We start from the raw sequence: 27,031 nt of genomic DNA on the forward strand, positions 1-27,031 counted from the left end.
GCTCGGCACGGCACGGCACGGCGGCCCGAGGGGTGCGGGGCCTCCCGAAATTTCTCGGCGGGGGTTTAGAGAAGAACCAAACAAACCTTGTGAAAACATGCCTGTTGGTCTCAGGTTTTGCTTAAAAAGGGGGGGGGGGGGAGTTATATAAACGAGGATTATCCCCTGCTTATCTTGTCTTGCTAGGGGGATTGGAAAATTCCAACATCTGGATTTGCGGAGTTCCTTTCATTTGTTCCTTTTTTTGCTTTCTCTTTTTTTTTTTTTTTTCCTTTTTCCCCTAGGAGATGTTTTCCACACTCCAGATCTGCTAGATAAGTTGGATACGAAGCCCAGCAGATCACTCGTGTTTGGCCAAAGGCCATGGCATGTGTCTGTGGAGCCGCATCGTAATACTTCTTCAGGGCATGGGTAGCTTCTGCATCAACATCTTGGTATAGGAGCCTCCTGTTGCTCCTGCCCTCTGCCTCTGCTCCCTCCTGGCTGTGCGGCACAGCAGGGCTTAACCTGTGAGCTGGTACCCAAGGGACTGATAGCCCCTCGTATTAGAAACCTCAGCAAAATCAGGGTGGGTGTGGGCATGGAGGGGAGGGAAATGAAGTCAGAAAAAGCAGTTCTTCTCCCTGACTGTACAACTATCCTTTCTGAAGCCCTCATTTCTTCCAAAATACTCTGTGCGGGGCTACCGCAGACAGGAATAAGAAATGCCAATGTTACAGATCTGGGCTACGCACACTGACCTTAACCTGGTCTATTTCTGTATCATCACTCATAGGGATAGCAGTGTGAACAAGGACTAAGTAACATTGGCAGGAGCTGTTTAAATGATAAGACAAAGTATTTTTTAGATAGTTAGGCAAATATATTTGTCAGATAACACTGCATGTGCAATAAAGCTAAGATGAGGAGTCAAAGGAATTTGGAACCCAAAGCAGCAGCATTTTCTCAGGGTTTCATGTATTCTAAGTGCATCATTTTGTCAGTACAGAGGAGGTGTTCTACATAGTTTCTGAAAATATATTTACACCTTTCAATATGGCGGCACTATTGTGCTCGCACACAGGATAAAGCCGGGTCTCAGTAACTGCAACAATAGTGAGATACCTCACATGACTGAACAGATGAGCCACTGTTGTGGTAGGCTCTCTTGTTACTCTCTTTGCCTCATTTTAGAAAGAAATTTGCAACACCAGTTTTTTAATAGAGATGGATCAGGTATTGCATTCCCTCTCCATCTGCTGTGCCCTTCGCCCTCTTAAAAAATTACAGGGGGTCAATTTGATCACAAGCCTGAAACAGATTTTGAAAGAAACCTATTTACCATATTGAAAATAAACAAAAGATTCTCCAGCTTATTAGGCTTCATAAAATGCTGACCACTCTTCTCACCTTTTTCTTTCACTGGGACATTTTGTTATCTCTGTCTATTGGCGTGTTCATTTGGCAATATGTTCCCTATTTTAGCAGCAATAAAGTAAAATAAAAGACACTTTCAGAATTGTTACGCTCCTAAAACTGTGGCTGAAGTTACTAGTGTGAGTACACAGCATTTCTTAAGCTCAAAAGCTAAATATTTAGGAGATGCTCACCCCAGTAAGATGCTGAAGGCACACCTACTTGTGTGCAGTTTTGCCTGAGCCTCCTAGCAATTGCACTGTGAGTTTTCTACTGCAGCCTGCTTAGCTAACGCTAGTGCACTGTGCAGGAGAGGGTGGAGTTTCTGAAAGTCTATAATACCTGCTGCTATTCAAACAGAACGAACACAGAGAATTTCAGATTTCACTCTCTCTCTCTACCAGGATAAGTATTTAAAGACTTGTTACTCAAAATCTTCTCTCTTTTCTTCCAGCTACATTATTTGGTCTAATAATTGATACTATCTTTACAAACCTTGTACAGCTATATGTCCTCCATCAACTTTGTATGAAGTAAAGTATGTATTTGAAGACAGGCATGGATTCCTGGGATTTTCCATGATAGGAAATGACACCAAGCCTCTGCACACATCTGCTTTGTACAGAAGCTATACAGTTATATTTTGGGTTGCTTACAGGATTATAAGCATTATATAGTGATATTTGGGGTTGCTTCTGGGTTGTTTATCAGCAGGCTGCACTAAGGCTAGCGTGTGATCTGACAGGGTGATGAAGGACAAGGTATGAACACAGGTACGGAGATTAATATAAAACCTTTCTAAGTAGCAGGCAAAAAAGAATTAGTTATGATCATCACTGAGAAGGTTTTAGGGATAGGTCTGAAAACCCGTCAGCCCTAACCCACAAACTATAAAGAGGTGTCTGTCTGTGGAGTGATGGGGACAGCTTGGTTTTGCTTGTCATGTCTGACGGGGCACAACATTGCACACTGGAGAAGTGGGGAGTTTGAGAAAACGTGACGTGTTAATCTTCTTCACAGACCATTATTGACAACATAAACCTGAATTTGCTCTGGCGGAGATAAGTGAGCAAAGCTGCTGTCGGATGGAGCCGATGAAGCCTGCAGTCCTGTGTCCTCTGCCTTTGAGGACGGACACAGGATCCGTGTCTTTGCTCCTGGAAGACGAGTAGGGAGCAGTCCCATTCCCAGTCAGCCACCATGCTGGAAGCCGCTGTAGCCAAAACATGGACTTGAAGCCTGTGCTCAGTCCTGCTTCTAAAAACGACCTTCTCTCTTTTTAAATCTCCTGTAATCCAGTATCTCAGCCTCATCTGGTGGGATTCTCTTTCGGTGGCCAGGAAGCACCACAGGCCCCATGCTTTCTCATGTCCTCACTTCAGTTTAATCAGGGCAAAAATAAGCCGTTGCAAGCATTTGAGGCGGTAGCGTGTTTGCTTTGGGATGCGCGGTCAGCCGGGGCGGTGGTTTATTGCAGCTGTGCCCCAGGATGGTAGGGGAGGGTGACAGCTGGTCTGTCACAAGTCACCTTGTGTGTGACTTTGCCCTATAAGGACAAGAGCAACCTCCGACGGGCATCTCGCCCCTTCCCTGGCTTCACAGATTGGGACCTGCAGCAGGGCAGCCAGCCATCCCATCGCATGGCTGCTGCTTCTTCTCTTTCTTCGCTCTCGCCTTTTGAGACGGGGTCCTCTTGCCCGACCTTTTAATCAAGTGCTTTACGTGAAAGACAGCAGTGCGCAGATAATCACACAGATTTTTGAAAGGAGCTGTTTACATTGTTGATACTTACTTGGAGGTGCTTAGTTTCAATTAATGGGTTATGTATTGAAACAGAGCAGGAGGAACTTCACATGACAGATAAACGGCTGCAGAAAGGCTGCAGTACTGAGAGCTTGCCCACTAGGTGTAGCTGAAGCCTTGCCTTTCTTATTGATTAAAATCTTTAAAAGAGCAGCCTTCTAATTTGATTTATTGTATACGTTCTAACCGAATGAGAGGTAGTCAGAGTGAACAGTGATGGATGCTTATGGAGTAGAGCCTTTACCTCATGCAAGAATTATGTCTCGGCAATTCCACAATGCCATCCCAAAAATTAGGTTAATATGCACAGCGACTCTTTACTCTGGTTCCTCTAGTCCAGAACTTCTAGTCCAGGAGTCTTTTTTGACATTGTTCATTTTACATGTAGATATCGCAAGCAATGGAGTCCTCTACTAGGGGACCTGGGTTTGATTGTGCGTTTTTCCCTGAGGCTCTATTCCAAGGACTGTGTTTAAGAGGAGGTTGGCTCCACAGAAGCCAGTGAAGCAAAGCACTTCTAAATTCTAAAGCTGAACTCTCAGTTAGTAATTTGGCCAAAGGAAGAAAGGAAGAATACTTTGCTTCTTTGCCTCATCTTCAGGTCTCTTTAGCTCTTTCTATACATAACAGCTTTGCCCTGAATGGTATCCTCATCGCTTTGATTGGAGATAAGGCAAAACAAGAAATGACCTGGTGTATAAGCCAAATTCAGGAGGTCCATTCTCCATTTTGTTGGGTTTTTTTATGGTTAGCTTTCAAAAGGCAGCAATCTTGATTTATAAATTGTGAAGATAAACTGGAATTAATATTATTATCCACCTGTGATTTTCCCAGATAAGATTAATCATCAGAATCTAGGTCAATGGTGCTCTGGGTCTAGTTCTGACCTAGGTAACTGCTTGGCCAGTGGTGTCCAAGTCAAAAATCAACGTTTGACTGATGGCTAACCCTGTATAGCCATACCCTTGGGGTCCCTTTCAGAGTGCAGGCAGTACTTTATGCCAAAACTGCATTGCATATTCTGAGCCTAATGCAGTTCTAGTTTTCTCCTAAGTCACCCCACCAGTGTCAGTGGGCCTAGAAGTGCTCTGAACACATTATTTATTTTAGGAGGACTACACACTGCTTGGCCAGGTTACATGATAGTGGTGTAAATCAGTCTCAGGTCTTGTAAGTCCTTCTTGAGACTCCGGAGTGGTGTTGCTGGAGTCCCTGCTTGGCCAAGTTAAAGCGTTGCATGAGCACAGCACTGCAGGTGCAGACGTGCACCATCCTCTGTAACTCCAACACCCCGTGTTACAATGATAATTTCAGATTGGATGAAGGCAGAATTCACAATCACTATGATGACCAGAAGCCTATCCGAGGTCCTTATTAACTTAATTCAAATATAACATCACGTATTTGAGTATATTCTTAATGTGGTGTTTAGGCCAGGAATGGATTAGGGTATTTTCTGATCCGTATTTTCCTCTGACATTAGCTTATTGGTACTGTTATAATCATTCTAATAATGATTTAGTGGGACTTTCTGATGACTTTTTTTCCTCAGCATAAGGTGAAATAACCTGAAAATGTCTTCTTTCTTAGTTTTGGGGGATTTTTTTGCATCACCCTGGTATCAGGTGGCCTTTAACTACTGAAAAGGAAAGGAAGGTAGATGGAAAGCTGAATTAGATGTTTTCTGCTAAATCTGATTGACTAACATTTTCCTAATTTTCTTTCCTCCCCCATAAAAATGAAGAGCTCCAAACTGCTTTTGGTCAGTGGCTTTTGCCAGCCTCTTTCATTGTGAGGAAATTGCATGTTACTTTTTAAGGAAACCTAAGTACACGCATGCTGAGTACACTTTCATGTATGTCACATCTTAGGGGCATAGACACTTTTCTCTTTCTGGTTATTCTCCCAAAACAGGGAAGAAATAGATGTATATAGTATTTAATGGCCCAACCAATTCAGGCTGCCAGTAAAGCATCCATGGTTATCGAGGGAGGTTCGTAGTTGCCTTTAGAAAGGGAACTTGCCAGCTTATGCCTGCTTGTGCCAGCAGTTACTGGGTTCATGGTTCCTCAGCGGTTTTGTCAGAGATGGATGATTGTGCTGAAATGCTGCATTTCTCTCTTCTTCCACTTTTTGATGAAGGTTACCTGGAAGATTGATGACCTGTGGGTATCCCTGACACCTGACAGTCTGGAAGGGAACAGGATGACAGAACAGGACTTTGAAACTGATAAAGCCTCACAAGGACCCAGCTAGTGAACCATTTGCTGGCGACATAAAAGGAAAGAGAAGACAGAGCAAGTCAGGTTTAAACAAACTGTATCTTCTCCGTGTTTGCCACTGGCTGGCACATAGGAGGTTTCTGGGGGACTTATTGCTCAGTGTGCTCTCCAATAGCTTTTTCTTTTTTGTGATTGTTTGGCAGATAAATGGGAAAGAAGAACTGGACTAAAGACAGATTTTATTTTTCCCATTCTCTGGTTGGTGCAACAGTCCACAGTCTTACAAGTAGCGACTATCCTTCCTGCCCGCTCTGCTAGCTGATCTCCCAGTGAGAAAAGACTACCACACAGAAGATAACACTGAAGAGCCTGGAGGGGCAACCAGAGAGCAGGAGCCTGCTGTGCCAGGAGAGTACAAGCATGCAACAGAACGGTGGCTCTGGGGGACTTACCCACTGGCTGTCTTACAAGACAGGGAAGGCAGGTGGGAGACCAAATGATGAGAATAAAAGAAAACAAACTGAGAAAAGGTAACATTTATTAGTCGTTAGAATAGCAATACGACAGCCCAGGGATTTTATTTACATTTTCCTCTGTGGGTTGTCGTAGTCACAACCCCTGAAATGGCTCAGAGATCTCACAGATGTCTTATGAATTTAATGAAAATCAGAATTTCAGTTTTCCATGGTCATGTAAAGTACAGTTCCTTTGTATAGGGAAGATGACTTTATACTGGCTAACATTTAGGCCCTCCAGTCCTATAATTTACCTGACTTAGCCCTCCTTTGTGCAAAGCAGTGTGGTTTTTAATCCATCTTTATTCAAGCTGACTAGACAGGTCCTATTAATTTCACAACAGATGCAAACCCGTTGTAGAAAGTGAAGGCACATAAAGCACATCAAGACACTGAACATTTTTGTGAGGTGGACCTCCCCTTTTCTCTAATCATGCAACTCTGGTCCTCGTATAAAGGAAGCACGCCACAATTAAAGTAGAAAAGAATCTAAGCACATCTTGTTCCCATCTGCATGACCTTGGGCATGTCATTATTTATTATGTATTAACATGTAACACTTTATGTCTCAGTTTACCGTTTCAAATAATGAGTACAATGTGCTTTTTGCAGTTCATTGCTTCTTGATGTTGATCTTGCTTAATAGATTATATTAGATCCTTGCATACAAGCTACTACACAACTGGAAATCACTGCCACAGAAGTTTGTTCCTACATCTTTAATTCTAAAAGTTTGATTTAGATATTTTAACCACAGATAACCATGATTTGTAGTAAAATACATTTTGGGCTCAGAAAACAGAACTAATAGCCAAAGAAAAAAATCATTAATAGGTAAACAGTAACTAGTGATGTATCTTGCAATGCTATAGGAACACAGACGATATTACAGATTGACTGGTGATGATTTCAGAACATCCAAGTGAACTAGAATTGTTCTCTCTGATCCCAAGGAGGATGCTAAATAGTTGATTTTTCCCTGGTTCAGCAGTTCCCTGTTCTCCACCTGGTTTGGGAGTCTCCACATTATGTAACTGCTCTGAGACTATTGAGAAGCACTGCAATCTAACCCATCCTCTCTTTTAGAGTGCCATTAGAGGAAAAACACTTTTTAAATTCGTAGTAGTAGTAGTAGAGTTTTGGAGACACATCTGAAGATACCTAAGTCTAAATACTGTGCATATATCTGTCTGTATACTCCTATTCAAGTCCAGGATCTAAATTAGAGACCCATTTGCCTTTCACAATAAATATGGCTTGCATAGGCTTTTTATGTACACAAAAGGAAGATTTACTATGTTCTAACAAACTGGTGACATTGGTGCCACCTGTCGTATTTGTCTTTCAGCTTAGTAAAATATGAAAGTCACTCTCACCTGATCTTTTCTTTATTCATCCTTTCATCTCTGGGGTTTTGTTTTCTTCTTTACTCATTTGGTCCCCCTAACATTGTTATGTTTAATAAGGTCACTCTCCCTAGACAGCTTGAAAACCCTTATAAAAAAATCCAATTAACACCGTTTCACAGTTTTGATCTGTTAATGCCAGTATACCTTTTGCATTCTTTTGCGTTTTCCATGTAGTGATTCTCTTTCCATGCATGTCTTAAAATAGGTCATTGGTGTTTACATCAGCAGCAGTTTTAGACATCACACAGTAGTGCTGCCAGCTCTGCAGATCACCGCGTGGTTCCTTCTGAACTAAGGGTTCATCAGCCACCCTGTCATTATCCTATAGAATAAGGTTCTCATTAGGACTTATTTCACTATCACTGTCTCTCTTATTTCCCCCCTTCTTTCTACACGTCTTTATCTTTCAGCACAAATGTCCCCCTCATTTTTAAGCGTTATTTAAGTGTTACCTCCATCTGCGTCGTTCCCATTGTGTCAGTCCCTATTCGTCCCTCCTGTAGTCTTAGACAGGTTAGTCATAACCTCAGTGCTGCTCAGCCCCCCGCCCCCTCAGCTTACTTATGATTGTCAGCAGATTTTGGACCTTGTCCTTTCCAGAGAAAGATGTTTGGCTCCAATTACGAGATGCTTTACCGCCCATGTACAGCCCGTAGAGCTGAGAGAGCTAGCCTTCAATTTCTAATTTGCTTTATTCTCTGTGCTGCTCACCAGCAGGTGCTGCTTGGGAAATCAATGGCAGTTCCACACACGGAGCAGCTGCAGGACTGAGCCTTTAATAAGTCTTTTCCATTTCTAATTTTTACAAGGCAGCTCTAACAGCAATCTAAAAAAAAAATGTTGCATGTTGATAATGAAACTGATGCAAGTGAACATTACTAACAAATGGAAGGTGCTAGAAAAGGGAAGGAAAGACAAAAAGCTATATCATACAAAGCAAGTCAGTTTACATTATCTTACTGGAATAGATAATCTCTACAGCTCACCCTTGACCAATGTACCACTGGCATTTAAAAGACTTCCAAATTACGCCTGATATGTGATTTACAGCATGATCACATCTGAACTGGGCCCAGAGATTTCCCCTGGCAGGTTCACAAAATGTCCAGGGCTGACGGTTGACTTGGCCCAACTCCGTTCCCACAGTCTGTTGATAGAAGATCATTTCTAGCTAGAGAAGCATCATTTTAAAGTTAAATTAGCTTAAAAAATAGACTGTTTCAGGATTCAGTACCTTTTTGAAGTTTCATGCTAGATTTTATGTTCACTTATAATGGTGTAAATCAACAGTAACTTCACTGCAGTACCAGAATAACTGGGAACAGCTAATACTGTTCTTTTCCTTCCCAATAAATTACCTGTATATATTGGAGAAGAGTTGTTTCCAAACTGCAGAGATGCATTCAGGTGTGACTGCATGCCTCACCTGAGGGATTCCTTTACCTTATGTGTGATTTTTCAAGTGAAGCTATTCTCCACTTTGCCAAATTCTTCAAATAGCACATAGCATAATGTATTTATGAAGAGTCTATCTCTTGGGCAAGCTGAAGCGGTGGAAATTGCCTGGAGAAAATTGAAACCCTGATAATTGATTTTGCTTGCTCTTAAGGTTTCAAAAGACTTGAATCTTTCCAAGAATAAATCAAAAACTGTTCAGTAGCAAACCGTGGGGAATTCCTCCAGATTCTTAGAGTGGTTTCCTTGCTAAAATTCAGAAATTATATTCTTACTGATGTAGATTAAGAATTAAATTATTTGCTTAAAATAGTTAAGTCTGTTGCCTATTGGGATTTTCTGTGTCAGCTAATTTGGCTGCGTTATTAACTGCCATTTGTAGCCAGGATCTTTGAGCTGTAGAAGAAAAAAAGCTGGCAAACCTTAGGTATATGACAAAACCTTCAGGCCATAAAATCTTATTAGAAGGCAAATCATAACCTCCCAACCCTTTTGAGATTGATTTGGAGCTAGGAAGTCTGTAGAAAATTGATGCAGTGCGGAACACCTGCTTTGTGTATGCAAATAAATGCAAATATGCTATTTCCCCCCCCCCCCTTTTTTTTTCACTGACACAGGACTAAGCAAAAGAGAAATGATTCCCCAGAGGTCACCATGCAAAATGTCTGATTGGCCCAGATGTTTACAACATTTCTATTGAAGTAAATTAAGCCCAGTGGAGATCAGTCTTGACAGACTTTGCATTGGGACCTCATAGGACTCTCCCAACACTGGTTCAGCTGTAGCTGCCCACTGCAGGGAAACGCTGCCGCACTCAGCAAGCTTCTGACTTCTAGACCACTGCTCATAGCTCACTGTGCTTCTGTGTCTCAAGACCTTTATGAGGGTTCTTTCTAAATTCTAATTATACGTTTTACGTTACAAGCATTTCTAAATTCTTCATACATGCTATACTTTCATTATATACCTTACATGTCTGCTTGCTACTATATATTATCATGTTGTAAGTATATTATATAATTATATAATGGCATAAGTATATGATGGTACATATTTAAACAGAATGGATCAATTTTATTTCCAATATAATTGACTGAGGTAATGGTATTAAAGGAATTGGTTCTGCCCAGGTACAATATAATTTGAAAGACTTGTATCTTTCCAAAAATAAACCAAAACCTGTTCAGCAGGAAAGTCGTGAAGTACTCCTGCAGGTTCTTAGTGGGGGTTCTGTGCTAGAATCCAAAAATGATGCTCTCACTGATACAGATCTGGCACTGAAGTGGCAGACTATGGCAGTCCACTTCAGTCTGCATCCCCCTGTATGACGGGACCGGGAATGATTGTCTCCAGATTTTCTTGTGCTGCTGGCAAGCAGGGTCTCACAGAGCAGAGCAGCTACAATTTGCAGAGGGGTGCAGACAGCTCTTTTCTGGACAGTGCAGAAGGCAGGAGACCCTCCCCATCCTCTTCACCTTCTGCCAAGTGACTGGCCTGCAGGCCAAATCAGTCTGTATGGCTTCCAGGGGATATTAGGGCTTCTGGAGAAATTAAGCTTTCACTTGGGTGGAAGAAGAATTAAGGCTTGCCTTTGCTTGTGGTGAAAAAGAAACCCTCAAAACTTTTAAAAGTGCTTTTAACCAACACAGTATTGCCTTCAGACAGTCTGCATTTTTTAAAGCCCTTGAGCATTTGAGAGGCAGACTCTAAACCTGAACCATCGGTCTTTCGCCTAAACTTTCCCATGGCACACAAAAAGAATACACTAAAACCCTGTAAGTAACTGTTTCAATGCCAATGACATTAGCACTTGAGGGAGGGGAGAGAGCATCAGCAGGTGAGAGCTGAATGTTGCAGTTGAGGAAAATGGCCTGGGGAAAGAAAGGGAAAAAATACGTCGGAAAAAGATAGGAAGAAAACCCAAAAGCTTCAATAGCATTGACTTAATGATGAACTTATCCTTCCACTTGGTAAGACTGAATGCATTGAATATCATATAGAGCAAGTGATAAATATAGGTAGAAATTTACTTACTAGTTTTGTTTTCTTTCCCCTGCAAAGCCTATGTCTTCAGTAGATGTATGCTGCTTATGATTATGTTTAATCCAGAAACAGGCAATTTCTGTGTAACATTACCAATGACCTCAGCTGAAATGCCACTGCACAACAAGGAGAGTGTAGGGTTATGGATATGCAATCAAGCTCACAACTGAACACAACTGAAAAATAAATTCAGCCTTGTAACAGCAAAGTCTCAGAGTGGTCTAGCTTTAATATGAGGAAGGTACATTTCTCCTTTTTTCTCATGGATTAGAGAAAGCTTTTCTTTCTCTTCCCCTAAACAGGGACATGAAATGCCCAAAGCATTGCAAAAGCAGAAACCTCAGAAGCAGTGCAGGTTTCACAGAGAGTGTTTTCAGCCAGCTCTCTCCTCAGCTTGCCAGATGCAACCATCCCAGCGTGCAGAGTCCCAATGCCAGTTGGTCAGTTGTCCTCAGCATGTAAATTGCCAGCATGGCAGTTTCAACACACTCCTCTGAATTTCTTAGTCTGAGTTTCCTTTTCCATTCTTAAGGTGGTTGTTTCAATTCACAGGCCAAAACCCAGCCCCTTTTAATCTTTTGGAGCTGCACACGCATACCGCCCACGTACTCAGGAACACTGCTTTATCTGCTCCTTTGTGTTCCCTGACTGTACCAGAGACTGTTTTCTTTACTGGCATATTTAGGAGCAATTCAGAACATGTAGCTTTGCGTTTCTTGTAGCTAGTTTTTACAATGATGACCCCAGCTAATTTCCTGTTATCAGTACGTTCTCATGTCTCAAGGACATGTCCAGGTTCCCACCGCCTAGTGAATCCTTGCATGTCATTTGAGCTGCAATAAGGGTCTGTGTGCATGCTGTCAGTCTGTTGCAAAAATGAGCTAACACATAATAGCTTTAGCCCCAGCGAAAGAAGGCAAAGCTGAACGTGTCTTGCCTTGTGTTTGCCAAGGAGTGAGGATATGCTGGAGTAACTTTCTGCAACTCAGCTGTTGCTTAGCTCCTTGGTAGCTCAGCTGTGCGTTTTGATCTCAGAAACCCTGGAGCTGATTTTATTTCAAAAGAAAAATGAACAGGGGACTGGAACAGGAGAATTCTCCAGTCAAAACAGGAGGAGCACAAGGAGCCCACACAAGCACTCTTATCTTCCCTGGTATTCTGCTGGCTTGCTCTGCCCTGTCACAAACAACCCCAGAGCTTTATCTTCTCTCAAAACACGTCCAGCCAGTTTCCAAACCCCTCCAAAAGATTCACAGAAGCAGCCCCCCACCTTGCAAACTGCCTTTCATTATCCTTAAATCTGTGACTTTCTTAGGAGCACTACCGAGACACTTCAGACAGTGTCTGAAGAAGATTTGAAGAACTGATTTTTTGTTAAGCCACAATGCCTATGCATCCACAGATAGTCTGAGCTGCCTTTTCCAAGTAGATAAATAAGATTAATGAGAAACCACCCCACATATGTTCTTTCCGCCCCGCAGACACTATCTTCACAAATATCGCAGGACCTTTAGTCCTCTCCAGTGAAAGTCTGGGATGCTCTAACATATGGACTATTTCTGAGCCAGTACTTCTTGATACTGAACTGCCCAGTACTGTTTTTTCATATATCCCTCGTAAATCTGGTGCAAAACATTTCTGGATGCTCTAGTGCCATGCAACAACGGGTCCATTTGAGGGCTTACTCCAAAACATTGTACCATATATGAGTTTTTCCTCCTAATGTTGTTCTAAGCATTATTCTTTTTCACTGGAGCCAAAGTCCTATTTCCCTTCTTATAGCACTGGCTGCCACTTCCACTACCAGCCTATCACTTCTCAGTTGTTTGCATATTTGTGCATTAAACTGACCTACATCTCTTTCTAGGGAGTGGGCAGCAGATGGTCCTGAGGCCATCTGGCATCTCAAGATGCTGCCTGAGTGGCTTGTGGGTCACAGAAGTGGAGATGCTGGTTGCTGGACAAACAGCGTTCAGCTGAGCTCCCTGGGGAGTGCTCTGCTTGTTTGTATAAATGACTTTGGGCCAACGTGAGCCGGTACAGTAACGTGCAAAAAGTAGGTCAGAGAGGTTACCTTGGCAGCAACAAGAACATTTGTTTGGGAGCTACTGGGATCAGGGGGACAGCTATATCAGCCATCTCCATTAGCATTGCTACCCCTGTGGGAGAAGCTGGTCAATTCACTGGAGGGGCACCGCAGTGGCTGAGGCTGGAGCACTTGTCCCATGAGGAGAGGTTGGGGGAAGTGGGATGTTCAGCCTGGAGAAGAGACAGCTTTGAGAGCCCCTAACTGCAGCCCCACAGGACCTATGAGGAGATTATCAGGAAGACAGAGATAGGCTCTTCGTAGGGATGTAAGGTGGGAGGACAGGAGACAATGGGCACAAGTTGAAACAGGGGAAGTTCGGGCTAGTTATAAGGAGAAATTTTTCCACCACGAGGACAGTTGGGCAGGAGAACGGACTTCCCAGAGAGGTCATGCAGTCTCCATCCTCGGAGGTTTTTAAGACTAATATAAAGTCCTGGGAGACCAGGTCTAAGCGCACAGCGTGAGCTTGCTTTGAGCAAGAGGTTGAACTAAAGACCTCCTGTGGTCCCTTCCAGCCAGTGAGTCTATGATTAAGAATCAGTCTGGGTTTTAACAAATCCTGCCCAAATCCCAGGTTGCAAAGGGCAGTCACAGCTGCGAGCTGACATTATGGAAAGCCATCCTGGTCTTTCTGGTGCAGACAGAAAAATTAGACCAAGTTTGACCAATCCATAGTCAATACAGACAAATTTCACGCAGTGCAAAGTGTCAAGCCGTTGAAGGATTAAGACTTAACTTTCAAGGGTAGCAGCCGTGTATGAATCCCTCCTTTATTTTCTCTTTCTGAGGGCCCGAGTCTTTAATCTCTCATGCTATCTCTGTCAGAGCAGGGAATAGCCAACATAGCTGGCTTACACTGCCAGCTAGCAGGCAGCCTCCCTGCTCGCCTATCAGAGCCTGTCCCCTGCAAAGCGCGCATTCAGTCTCCGCCGTGTTTGCTCCTGCTGTGTCATTCTGTCCTTCCCCCGTCGCTTAGTCTTCCCGTCCCTCTTCCCTCGGTGGCAGGATTACAGTACCAGTGTCCTGCTGCTGGCGTGCCCTTGTCTGAGCTTTCTGCCTGACTTTTTTTCTCTGCTCAGCTCTTCTCTTTGCTCTGGTAAGTCTGATGAACAGCTTCCTTGCTGTCACTGCTTGGTGGCATGGTGCAAGGGTTTTAATCTAAGTACTTCCCTTTGGGACTGTCAGCCCACATTTTCTAGGAATAGCCTTAAAAGCCTGGGCACTGTGTGATGTGTGAGGAAAACAGGTGAGTATCTAAGGCTATTGGTGAAAGTAAGAAATGCTTCTCTAAAGAGTGATCAAAAAGATTTAAGCTGACTTTGGTAGAGCTTGCCTTTAAGTGAGACTAGGGGCCGTGGCTGGTTTGCTACAACAATAAGTGATCGAGACTCAGGTGCCACATGGGACTTCAGAAAGTCTCTGAGTTTGGTTCTTTCCGTGCTTGTATGGAAACCTGCCGTGAAGCCTCCAAACCTTTGTTCAGTTTTGTACTAGAAAACTGTACGTAAATCATAAAGCTATGAAAATGTAGCATGTAGTTGATAAAGCTGATTTTATCACTGCTTTCTGAAGTAATACATAGGACAGTGTCTAGGCTATAACAAGGCACTCGTATTTTTCTGGAGGGTAATTGGAGCTACAGTAGTGTGGGCCATTCCAGAGTTTAATGTGTGCTGCTTTGAGGTGTTATGTTCAATCTGGTGTTATGCTGAGGTAAAAATTCAGAGTTTATCAGCATATGCTGGCTGGTGTAAGCGTATGGAACACTTTGTTTTAGAGAATTGTGTGTGTGTATGTGAATTTTGAGCATAAAGTGCTAAATACCATTACCCATTTTAGAAGTGCTTAAAATAACTCCTGGCTGCAGAGCAGGTGCCATGTGTCCTTCTGCTGGATAGATGGGGAGGCAAGAGCTAAATATAGACCAGTTTGTAAACCCTCCAGAAGTTCAAGCTGCAAGAAGGGAAGGAGGAAGCAATTCCCGTGAGAAGGAAGGGGAAGCGCTCTGTTTAAAAAAGATAAACAAAACTCTGCTGCAGCATGCAAGACAGTCTGCAAGAGAAGCTAAGAAGACGACGTCTATTTTGTGCTTTGTTCCTGCCAGGCCGGTGCCTCGGCAGCAGTGTCCGCTCCAGCGGTGCGAGAGGCAGGCTGACGCAGCCCAGCACCGGGGGTGGTTTTCCCAGCAGCAGAGGGATGGCTCTTGCAGCTCTGCTAAATCAGGCGCTGGCTCTTGCCGACTGACCTTTTACTTCGGAGGTACTGGCAGATTGCAAAGCACAGTGAAGGCAAATCGTGCCATAAATGTGAAATGTTAAGGGAAGTGGTCAAACAAACTCAGCACTTTACCAGACTGAGCTTAGCAGCACACCTTTTTCTGTTGCCTCTAAGTGCAGCTGTGGCTGTGCTGTGCGCTCAGCCCTCTTTTGTGCCTTTGGGGCCAACCGCCGACTGCTGCTGCCCCAAGCACCAACCTCACTGTGGGACGGCAGGCATGGCCACGAGTCCTCCTACAGAAAGGCATCAGCCTGGGACCGGTGTCTGTCACCTCCCACCTGAGAGTGGAGGTCACCCGTGCCCCAGGTTGCTCCACTGCTCTCCCGGGTATCCCAAGTTTTTAACGGAGGAAGGAGGAGAATGGAGAGGAGCCGCTCCCGCAGTGGGGAGGCAGGCACACCCTCTGGCTCTCGGGGGTGTTTCCCACTGGAGGAGAGGAGGACCAGAGTGACTACCTGTAGGCAGCAACCACAAGTGTCTGGGATCAAACTTCCATCCAAAACACCAGGGCCACAAAAGATACTGACCTCAGGGCTGTAGAACAGGTCTGGGATTTGGGAGCGCAGGAGGAAAAGAGTAAACAAGATGCAATGCTCAGACCCAGTCAGATAACTGGTCAGTCCTCCCCCTCGCCATAAAACAGGATAAGGCCGTGTTGGAAATTCAGGTGTCTGGAGGCAACAGTAATGGTAGCAGGAGTTGCAGACCTCAAGAGGTGGATAGTCTAAAATTGGGCAAGTCTAAAATTCCTTAAGGAACCAAGGAATTCCTCTTCTGGGCTCAGTCACCTAATTTTTAGGCTTTACTGTGTCTAAGATAGAGTATAATGTAAACACTTTTGGTCTTGCGGAGATTGGCGCCAAAAGTCTTTTATGGCCTGATAAGGAAGAATTCCTGATGTACATCAAGGTTAAACAGGCTGGAGCACGAGGAGGACTGCGGCCAACTGCAGTAAAATCTCCCAGCATCAAAGGCTGTAAGTGGGCTGCTCTCAGCAGATGATAGCTGCCCTGTCTCCCTAAATATAAACTCCATGACATTGTGGAAGCCGTTATGAAAAACAAAGTACAGACGGCTTAACAGGCATTTTGTTTGTGCTTGAAAGTAGTTATCAGACCTCTGGTTTAGCCTGAAGAAGAATGGAATAAAACATTAAAATATTTATTTGTGTGTGTAAATACAAACCCCAGTATGACCCAGCAGGTGGGCACCTTGGGTTAAAGGTTCATCACTGAGTATTTCTGTGGTTCCTGCCTCCTCACTGTTCCAGGATGGTGGCCTGAACCTCAGCAGATGTGAATTGCCATGGTTTCAGAGACTGATTATAACTAATCCCTTTCTAGCCAGGAATGTATGTTAGGGAAGATTTCCTGCAAGGCCAGCTTTTAAACATCTTGTGTCCTTGATTCCAAACATCCAGTTTCTCTTTCATTCACCCATGTTTTTTCCCTTATTACTGAGAAACACTGTGCATAAATCGATCGCCGCTGTGGATTTAAAGTCTACTGTGTTTGCAGGCATGCTTCATGATTCACGTAGGAGGAAGCCTTTAGCTGGATGGTGCCGCTCCATGAGCGATGCAGCTGGGAGTTGGGAGGCAGCCAAGAGAGAGAGTCAGGGTGCAGTGAGAACCGCGTCAACTTGTGCCATCTTACAAATAGGGGGATATAGTCGGAAGAGAAATTCATATTTGGAAATGGAGCATTTAGTGATCCTGTTCTCCTTCTGTGATGAATGTATCACAAAAATAGCTAGTTTAAATTGGGGATATACTTTGTGAGACTTTTGTTCTGTCTAGACAAGCGTTGGTGATCCTGGGTTTTCTAGCTGATTGATCGCCAATTGCCAATTAGCTCAAATTAATTAATACAATTGTAAACACTAGTCTGAACATGTCAGAGATAAACACATATTTTGTGGAGCTTCTAGCTTAGCATTTACAATAATCTTACTGACCTTGAATTAATTGGCAGTCAATTAACTCTAGTTAAAACAAGATCATAAACTGCAGCCTAAAATTCATGCTATCTGGAATTATTTAAATAAATTGCACATGTAGACTAATCCTTCAATGTAAAATAAACTAAATATGACATACAATCAGACAGATATAATTTTACAATCACTGTGCAGTGATATAATGACCATGCCACAAGCAGGAAGGAAAGAATGGGATGCATCTGTCTAACAGGGTCTGTGACACCAGGTCCAGCCGCCTTCCCAAACTGTTCCTGCTGGCAAGTTGTACCTGTGGGAGGACTGCAGGGGCATGGATTTATAGCTAACAGTTTTCAAGCACATCCTGAGGCTCACTCGAAGTTTTCAATTATTTGCTTGAGAGATGGTAAACCATAATATTTGACTATCTATCTTCTCTGTAAGCCCAGTCAAATAGCTAGACAATCAAATCTTGAAAAACATTGCCTTGGCGATGGCCATCACTGTACTTCCAAACATCACTGTGAGTGGGGAGAGTTTAATAACAAACACTGGGTCATGTATTACAATACATTACATCTCTTTTATCATATACTGCCCTTGGCCAAGTTAGTTTATGATTTTGAAAGCTGTAGGAATTTAGACACCATAGAAGATAGACGTTAACGGCCAACTGAACAGGGAAGAAAATGCTTCCCAGTTAGCTCCATGTTTTCAAAACAAGTTGTCTTTTAAAAAATAAGAAAGCAACCACCTCAGACACTGGAACAGAATGAAGAAAGCAATCTTCTTCCTTTCTTCATTCCCCACTGGCACCATTGTAAATTGTATCATTAAACGGATGCTAGTTGCAGGGCGAGACCCAGCTGTGCACCCCGCGCCTCTGCACTACCTCCTGAGGGCAATGCAGTGGTGACAGCAGTTCTGCTGGCACTCTGAGAAAGAAGGAGCCTTTCTACACTGCTTTTTCCAGCCGCACGCAGTCAGAGATGCTGTTTCTGCTGGCCTACACCTTGCAGGAGCTGGGAGCAGGTGCCCAGGATGCTCTCACTGACACCCTCATTGCCAGGTCCTGGGGAAGCCGGAGCAGTCTCCGGAGGAACACAGATACATTGGAGGCTCTGTATCCACCTGGCTGAGTGCAGCCGCTCAATGACATGGGAAAACAGAAGCTTCCCTTTGCAAATTGGGAACAAATTAGCTGAAATTCACCCTAGAAAACAACACAGACTATCAACCCATGTTACGCCTGGTCGGTTTTTCTTCGCTGTGATTTATTCCGTATTTTGTATTTTGTCAAACAAGCTGTCAGCAGCACGCAGCAAGTACAAGAGAAGAGTGGTTTATAGCTGTTTATCTTATTCTTTGCCATTATTGTGACAGTGCCAAGCCAGGCCTCTTGTAGATCAAGCACCATGCTGGGCCCTCCAAGAGCACAGTGCAATTTTCCGTGCACTGATTTCATTTAAAATATTCCTTTTTCACGATTATTGACTTAAGACGTGCCAACGGGGGAGAAATAGGAAATGAAATTGATGCAGCTCTGAAGTGAAGCTGCCCATATCAGTAACCAGCGTTGCAGGTAAACAGGTCAAGAAAAGTAAACATGTAGCAAATAGTATGTTCAGGGAGGGAAATGGTATAAATGACTTGGGTGTCATTTCGTGTGTTATCGCTGGCAATGGGAATAAGAGGTTTTGATTTTTAAGTACTAGCTTTGGGCAGGCTTTTCCTCTTGGAAAGTATATAATTTGCTTTTCTCCCTGCAGGCAAATCACCTTGGTTGTTTGTTTAAGTGCGACATATTTATCAAGCCAGAGCCAACGGACAGGCTGCCGTCCCAAATTCCACACAAAATCACTCATGTGCTGGCCAAGCTTCCCTAACAGCTCGAAGACTAATTTCATGTGCTTTTAAATTAACCCTCCATTTGTTTGCTGTCAGGTACCACACCAAGCATGGAGAATGACCAGTCTCCCACCTCGAGCGGGCAGGACGTACAGGGGCAGAGCGGGGAGAAAGCCGCCCCCAGCTCCCAGCCCCCTGCTCCAGCCCCCACGGAGCAGCCGAGCCCCCGGCCCGAAGCAGCCGTGTGCGACATCTCGGAGGAGCTGAGCCGGCAGCTGGAAGACATAATTAAAACCTATGGGTCTGCCGCGAGCCTGATGGAGAAGGAAAGTGCCGCTACGGGAACCGACAGACCTGAAAAGGGAGAGCCGGGCAGCGTGGAGGATGCTGAGTATGAGGATGCGAATGAGGAGAGTGAGAAAGAGAAGCTGGCTCCTGGGGATGCTTCCAGAGCAAAGGAGCCCAGCTGCAGCAAGGAGCAAAAGCTGGAGAAGAAAATCTTGAAAGGACTAGGCAAGTACTTATGTACTTTAACGCAGCGCTTCTGCGAACAGCAGTGAAACCTCCCTGGTCCTTGCTCTTTCCCGTGTTAAGCCTCTGCTGTGGAGGTAACCTCTAGTTACTACTGAAAATTGCAATATAACTTTTCTCTAGTTGATAATTATTTTCAGCAATTACCTGACAGACATATATAGGCTGTATCAGATATTAGTCCTTTTAAAAAGACAGAAATCTAGGATTATATCACACAGTTCTGATGTACTATTGCGCCACCCCAACTAGTTAGCCAAAGCTGTGAGCCTGACAACACACTGCAGAAAGTTGCTTCGTAGACAAAGGAAAACCTGGCCTCGCGTTTGTGCCTCAGTAAATTTTCTCTTCCCCTGCTTCCTCAGGTATGACTTCTCAGTGGTCCTAACAGTGCTAATGGTGCTATTATGCGGCATGGGAATCTGCAGAACAAATTCTCCGTCATGCACAGGTTATTCTTCATCTAGCAGACCTCCAGCCTCATGATGGACTATATGAAATAAGCCAATACACTTATTCTCTCTAAGCACAGTGCTTAGAGAGCACCTTGGTCGCGGCAGGGCTCCGTTAGCAGAGCTAGAAACAAGTCTCAGCGAGTTTTTGTAAAGTATGTCCTTTCTGCTGGACAGCCACTAGAGAGCAATGTAGTTACATCCCAATCTAGTAAACATGTAATTTATTTCCCTTCCTACATTTAAATCCTGCCAATCTTCAAGCCTTTCTTTGTGAGAACCCAAACCCAACCACAGACGAATCCTATAGAAAAATCACTGCAGGACGTTCTCACAGGCAACGGACTAAGCATAGGACAGACCAGGGATTTTTCCCCAAATTTCTTGAACGTCCAGGAGAAAGAACGTTCCTCAGTTTCTATTGCCTTGGCTTTGGTGCAGTTATTGGTACCTCTCCAAGATCAGAGAAAACACTACCAAAGCGCAGTTCTCCAGCTGCACTTGCAACAGTTTTCACTCCAGGATTTGATTTGAGCTCTCTTCAACTTATTTATACTGGTGCTGTAGAGGGAACTTAGTGTGAAATAGTGGATTTTCTCCCCAGGCAGTACTCCTGGACTGCACTAGAAGTAGAAAAAGTCCAGGCTAAAGCAGAAAGCAAATTTGGGAAAGAGCCTTGGGAAAGAGGAGCATCTGGAAAAGCACAGCCAAGCCCCTGGCACCACTGCCATCCTTATCTCCAGGGACACCGGGGACATTTTGTATTTGATGAACAAGCAGTGTTCAAGCTCCAGCTCATACTCAGGGCTGAAATGAATACCAGGAGGTATCAGAAGAGAAGCAATACATAACTGGCTATGCAGTGATTTAGATATGCACACCCAGATAGTTACTAGACTGTCTCTGTATCCATAGTCTCTCCATGAAGTCAGAGAACTGATTTATCACTACCATGTAGCCCTGACCTGGTTGGCAGTACCCCCTGTTCTCTGATTGTTTCCATCCACAACATAGTCTCCACACCTAACTTAATTTTTCTTATGTCTTGTACAGGTTGAGCAGCACAGGAGCTGAGTATGCCAGCTTTGATCAGTTTTTGCCTGCAAAGAGATCTGGTTTCTGAGCCTTTGGGGTCCAGGCACTTTCCATCCTATTTCAGTTAAATGTGCCATATATGTGACCCAGTCATGTTGCAAAAACATTAAATGAAAATCAGATTATACAGGACAAAAGCATTTCACAGCCAGTGCTTTTGCTAGAAGACAGCACATTACTGAGGTCTGAAATGGAGGAAAATTCAAGCATGTTTGTTCTTATGGGGAGAAGAAAAACCCAGAAATTCATAGCAAAAACTATTCCCTTCCTTCCAAAATGCCTCATTTCTCCCTGAATTTTTACAGATCCATGCATCAAACAACCAATTTCATAACAGTACATCAGCTACAAACTACCTCTACCATCAAATCTCTGCTTCTTTGTTTTTTAAGGGAAGGAAGCCACCCTACTGATGCAAAGTTTGAACAAGCTGAATACTCCAGAGGAGAAGCTGGACCTGTTATTTAAGAAGTATGCTGAGCTGGTTAGTACAGCATTGGTTCTTTTCTGTGCAAACTGTATGTGCAGGAAGGGATAAAAAAACATATGCCATGCAGCATGGTCAAACCTCATGCAGTAGTAGTGTCTGTCCTGTTAAGTGAATCCCAAAGTAATTTTCAGGGTCAAATAATCAATTATGGGTGAGAAGGAGTAAAAAAGCAAAAAGTAAGGAAAACAAGCTGGACTTGGGGTTAAAAAGTTGATAGGGCAGAATATTTGTACTTAAAGGTAAATCTACCAAACCGACCCACACTGGAGACTAGTGTCTAGACTCCTGCCTTCACCTTCTGCAAGGAGTTTTTCATACCTCTATATGCAGGTATTGCTTTAAATTACGTTTCAGTGTGGTGGGTTGACCCTGGCTGGGCGCCAGGTGCCCCCCAAAGCCACTCTATTACTCCCCCTCCTCAGCTGGACAGGGGGGAGAAAATATAACAAAAGGCTCATGGGTCAAGATAAGGACAGTTTAATGACGTGAAAGCAAAGGTCGTGCGCAAAAGCAAAGAAAACCAAATGATGTTATTCTCTACTTCCCATCAGCAGGTGATGTCTGGCCACTTCCTGGGAAGCAGGGGTTATGTGCCCTCCCAAGATCTTGCCCAGCCCCAGCCTGCCATTGAGGGGGGTGAAAATGTTGGAGAGACAGCCTTGATGCTGTGCCAGCACTGCTCAGCAGTAGCCAAAACACTGGTGTGTTATCAACACCTTTCTAGCTACCAATGCAGAGCACAGCACTACGAGGGCTGCTACGGGGAGAATTAACTCCATCTCAGCCAGACCCAATACAATCAGTGATGTAATCAAAATGAAAATAATACAAGGCTTAGGATAAAATGTTAGGAAGCAGAAAATCAGAAAATAGAGAACTGAGGCTAATCGTGAGAGAAACCACAACACAGTGAAGAGTCAAAGACCCTGCCACCATAATGTCACCCCTGTAACTATGCCACCTACCTGACTCTGTTCTTTCCACACTTAAAAGGAGTTATTTTCAGATCAAATATTTTCTTTTAAGTAGTTAAAGGACTCTGTGGCCATAAGCTGTGGAAATCTTACAAATGAAAAGGCTGCAGCATTTTACAGTTTGCAGAGTACTGAAAAATGTGCCAAGCAGAACATTGACTTTATAATTGGGTTTATGCACAGATGTGTCCATGTCTCATCATAATGTGAAGTTCAGCTTTTCCTTTTTTTCATGTAAAATTCTCTGATTTCATAAATTGGGCTCAGGCTGTTTATGGTTTAGCTCATGCTTTAAGGGACTTCATGCCCATGGATTAACTGAAATAGGTCATCTTCTTCCTCTATCATGTAGCCTCCCCTGCATTCAAACATCATTGGAGCACTGTATAAAACAGGGGCCATATTGCCAGTAACCCATGCAGGAGAAAGGTGCTAAAACATAAATTCAGAGCATTCAGTTTTGACATTCTGTGCAATGTCACTAAAATAAATCATTTACTAAATACAACTAAAAGCTTGTTGGAGAAAGCCTCACACTGCTCACTCAGCGCAGCTGAGGGGTGTAGTGTGATTAATAACTTGTCAGCAGCGAGCTGTAGTAGTTACCACTCTCTGCTCCCTCGTGTCCATCCCCATCACACACCTGAGGTCACTTTTTGCCTTTGCTGTGTTGTTCTCCAGCCAGATCAGCTCCCTGGTCTGGTGAACTGTGTGCTGACACAAGCGCTTGTTGCAGCACAGCTCAGGGGAAGGCGCAGCCGTGTGCCAGGCTGACCCGGGTGCTGGCAATGGCTTCAGCTGCGTTAGATAGTGCTGCTGCAGGCTGTGGCTTAACAGGTTGCCTGTCCTCGGGGGCCCTACGCAGCACCAGTGCTTCCCCACAGCCACCCAGCTATATGCTACTTAACTGTTAGCACGTGCCCTGGCACAGTCTATAGCGACGGGTACACCAGAAAATGGAAGGCATCAGGGAAGAGCATGGGCTGGTTTGAAGGAAGCCATACCTGCTGGGATGGGGAAGCAAGATGGGGTCGAGATAAAACTTATTTTCCTAAACTGAGAGTTTATCTCTCTAGGTCAGCCTTCCAAAATCAGAATTCCTTCTATTATAGCTAATAATTCATTAATTATTCTTAAAAAATTATCATTGGCGGCCCTTTTGTCATTCCTATTTACCAGTGAATTCCCTTCTTCAGTGCAAAAATAACACCCTGTCTTAGATGTTCCTGAGAACTTTGAAATATAAGTTTCTAGTGCAAGTCATTTTTAAGGAAAAAAAAGAGCAAAAAAATGCTTGGAAGACTTCTCATATCACGATTAAGACCTGTTTTATTCTAAGCCCCCTATCTCAAGCACAGCTTGAGGGAATCATCTAAAATTTGGATAAATCATTATCTGCTCAGCACAGGCTGCACATGCAAAATGCGAAGCAAAAAGAACCTTTTTTGTGTTTTTAAAAGGGAAGGGGAAGGGGCCAAAATCAAGCTTATAAAGGAAAACAAATCTCAGCCTTAATTACAGAGAGGCTATTTTTTCCCTACAATACCAGAAAAACGATTTCAGCTAGTGCAGCTTGATTAGATGCAAAAGCCCCTATTCTGATCTACAAGGGTAAAAAACACACAATACACATACTGAAAGTTGGGCATAAACTGTAAATACACTCCAAGCTGGTGATTGCATTGTTTTGTGGTACGCCTAGCTGTGATTTGATTGATAATACACAGAGCTCTGTACTGTAAGCATAAATTACTGAACATCTGCAGAAAACAGATCCTCAGGCAGACAAAGTGTAAAATATGATGCCTGTTAATTGTCTTGTTTGAGCTGCACATCATTCCCCTGCACCCACAGACCTTCCCAGTCATACTGGGGTTAATAATTAATACTAGAGGTACTGTATTATTAGATAATGTAATTTTAATAGCAACTGTTATTATTAAGGTTTGCACATTGCAGCTCATGTGCTGCTGTTTTTCAACCAGCAAACATCTGGACTTCAGAAATATCTCGCAATGTATGCATGCCTGTGATACAGCGAGGAGGGCTGCTCTTGTGTTGGAACAGGAGATGAAATCTTTAAAAGCTTCAGAGGTGAAATGCTTCTTTGACGTGACTGTTTAATTTGCAGTGCAGGAAATTTTTCCAAAACGGCCGGTAATAGGCACATGTCAGAAGATATGACGAGTCTGTGTGGGGACTGCTATTACAATTCTGTTGCTGCCCCTCATTCCCCCTCCAAATACACCCTTCTCCCCACCAGCCCTCTGGGGAAGGCAGGAGCCATGCACCCACAGAACAGCAGGTTCCCAAGTGAGCCTCAGGGACTGTTCATGTTTTCTTCATTAATTACATGGAGCCAAAGAGCCCCAAAGAGGTTTGATTCACCATAACCCACCCCTGTTGACAATGGGCCCTCCAGAAATACAACTGACGGACGGTCCTATGTGCACCCACGAGCAAGAGGAGCCTGGCAAGAGGAGGTGCCCATGCGTCATTTTGGGGAGCTCTTCCCTGAAGAGCATTCTCCTCCATCAGCTGCAAAGCCCACACACAGATGGCATCCCTGCTCTCCAGCACCTCTTCTGCTGTTGTTTTTTCCAGCAGGTTCCTGGTTATCTAGGAAGCCGTTTCTTTTTCAGGAAGCTGCAAAACAGAATGAGCGACTATTACGTTATCTCATGATCTGGAGAAATCTCACCGCATAAAGCACTACCGGCTGCTCCAGTTCCTAACGTTGAAACAAAAATAAAAACCTCACAGATGTCCTTCAAAGAAATTCAAACCAAAGAAGGAAGGGCTGAAATGGTGTGGCGAGTATTAAAAATTATGTTCACCCACCCACACTACAGCGCACTTGGGACTGTTGCAGCGAGCAGGCTTAGGACACCCTCCAGGTTGCTCACTCCTCTCCCATTAGCACTGATAAATACAGAACATTTTGAGGTTAAGAAAGCGTGAAGACTGTCCCCAAACCAAAAGAGCTCATTTTCTTTTCTTTCCTGTCCCTCTTTCATTTTAATCCCTGTTCCCCGTGCAGCTCGAAGAACATCGTGCCGAGCAGAAAAAGCTCAAGTACCTGCAGAAGAGGCAGGCCCAGATCACCAAGGAGAAGGACCAGCTGCAGAGCGAGCACAGCCGAGCCATCCTCGCTCGCAGCAAGCTTGAGAGCCTGTGCCGGGAGCTCCAGAGGCACAACAAAAACCTCAAGGTGAGTGGTGGCCTTATCAAGGTACCCGGCAGTGGGGGGGAAGAAGATGCTGATGCCTTCCCATCTTGCTGTAGTACCAAATTGAAGACATGTTTGCATCTCCATGTGCAATATATAATTATATATACACTCTTGTCTTGAGGCCCATTTACACCAAGACCCCTTTATTCCTAATTTGGAAGTATCCAAGCACTTTTGGACACTGAGTTTGCCCACATTAGCTGTAAGCCCTCCTTGTGTTATCAGGGAGCCCAGCGCAGAGAAAAGCAGAGGTGCTAAGGTCTGGTCCAGGTCCCTGAGACTGCAGATGCAAATGCATGTGTACGGACAGAATAATAGGAACACCAGCTTTGCTCCAGGGGACTCACAGAAGGCTGGTGGGCATTTTCATGTAATTTGGGCACTTGGGCATTTTCAAGTGATCTGTGAGGGTTAGTCAATCAGGACATTTGCCTCAAGACATGAAGCCTCAAGACAGGAAGAATGGCAACACTGTTTGTGGAAGTTGTTGGGATTATGAGAATCAGTTCAAAAAGGAAATTTTCAGGAGTGTCAAAAGGCTGGGATCCATATGCCATGTCTGCCTATTGCTTGGTGCCTCACGCCATTTAAATGTGAAATCTATAATATGATTATATTGAAAACTTTTAGGTTCAAGAAGTATATTTCTGTTGTGATCTTCCTTTTTTTCCAAGTACATGTTAGTGATGGTGGTGTTGTTATTACACAAAAAGCCTCTGCTTTGATCTATTCAAAATCCTTCTTTATGGGGATATAGTTTTGTATAGAATTACACACATGAATTGTCAGCAGCAAGAATTTCACCTGATATAACCTCTATTAACTGTAACAGATTTTCATTCATTTCCACCAGCTCAGGAGCAGGCCTTCAGGGTCTAGCTCTGACTTGCATTGTACATTGGTAAGAATATAGCTGGGGGGGAGGATGGCCACATGTACACTCAAATTGTGCACTAGTAGAAAGACAAAAGCAGTTTAACAGATAGTTAGGAAAACTAGAAGCAAATCTCCGTGTGCTCAGTTATAGTAGCACAAAACTGGTAGTGCCAATTAAATTTGTGCCTGTCATTTGTGCCAGACCTAAGCTATACCTCGATATTGATCCACACTTCCTTGGAAGTGTTCAAGGCCAGGCTGGATGGGGCTTTGAGCAACCTGGTCTAGTGGAAAGTGTCCCTGCCCATGGCAGGGGAAGGGTTGGAACTAGATGATCTTTAAGGTCCCTTCCAACCCAAACCATTCTATGATTCTGTGATTCTGTGA

The 27,031-nt window shown here is 43.9% G+C and overlaps 1 protein-coding gene across 1 annotated transcript in view; it reads left to right on the top strand.

Annotated features, from left to right (window-relative positions):
* Positions 1 to 19,104: 19,104 nt before the first annotated feature.
* The window catches only part of TXLNB (taxilin beta), a 29,889-nt gene continuing 21,962 nt past the window's right edge, over positions 19,105 to 27,031 (top strand). The window contains exons 1-3 of the mRNA XM_010574617.1: positions 19,105 to 19,507; positions 21,465 to 21,556; positions 25,577 to 25,747. Coding sequence (XP_010572919.1) covers positions 19,105 to 19,507; positions 21,465 to 21,556; positions 25,577 to 25,747 — 666 coding nt within the window. The remainder of the gene's footprint in view (positions 19,508 to 21,464; positions 21,557 to 25,576; positions 25,748 to 27,031) is intronic.

Source organism: Haliaeetus leucocephalus, unplaced genomic scaffold (genome assembly GCF_000737465.1).
Source record: "Haliaeetus leucocephalus isolate CR32 unplaced genomic scaffold, Haliaeetus_leucocephalus-4.0 Scaffold450, whole genome shotgun sequence".
In the NCBI taxonomy this organism is placed as follows: Eukaryota; Metazoa; Chordata; class Aves; order Accipitriformes; family Accipitridae; genus Haliaeetus; species Haliaeetus leucocephalus.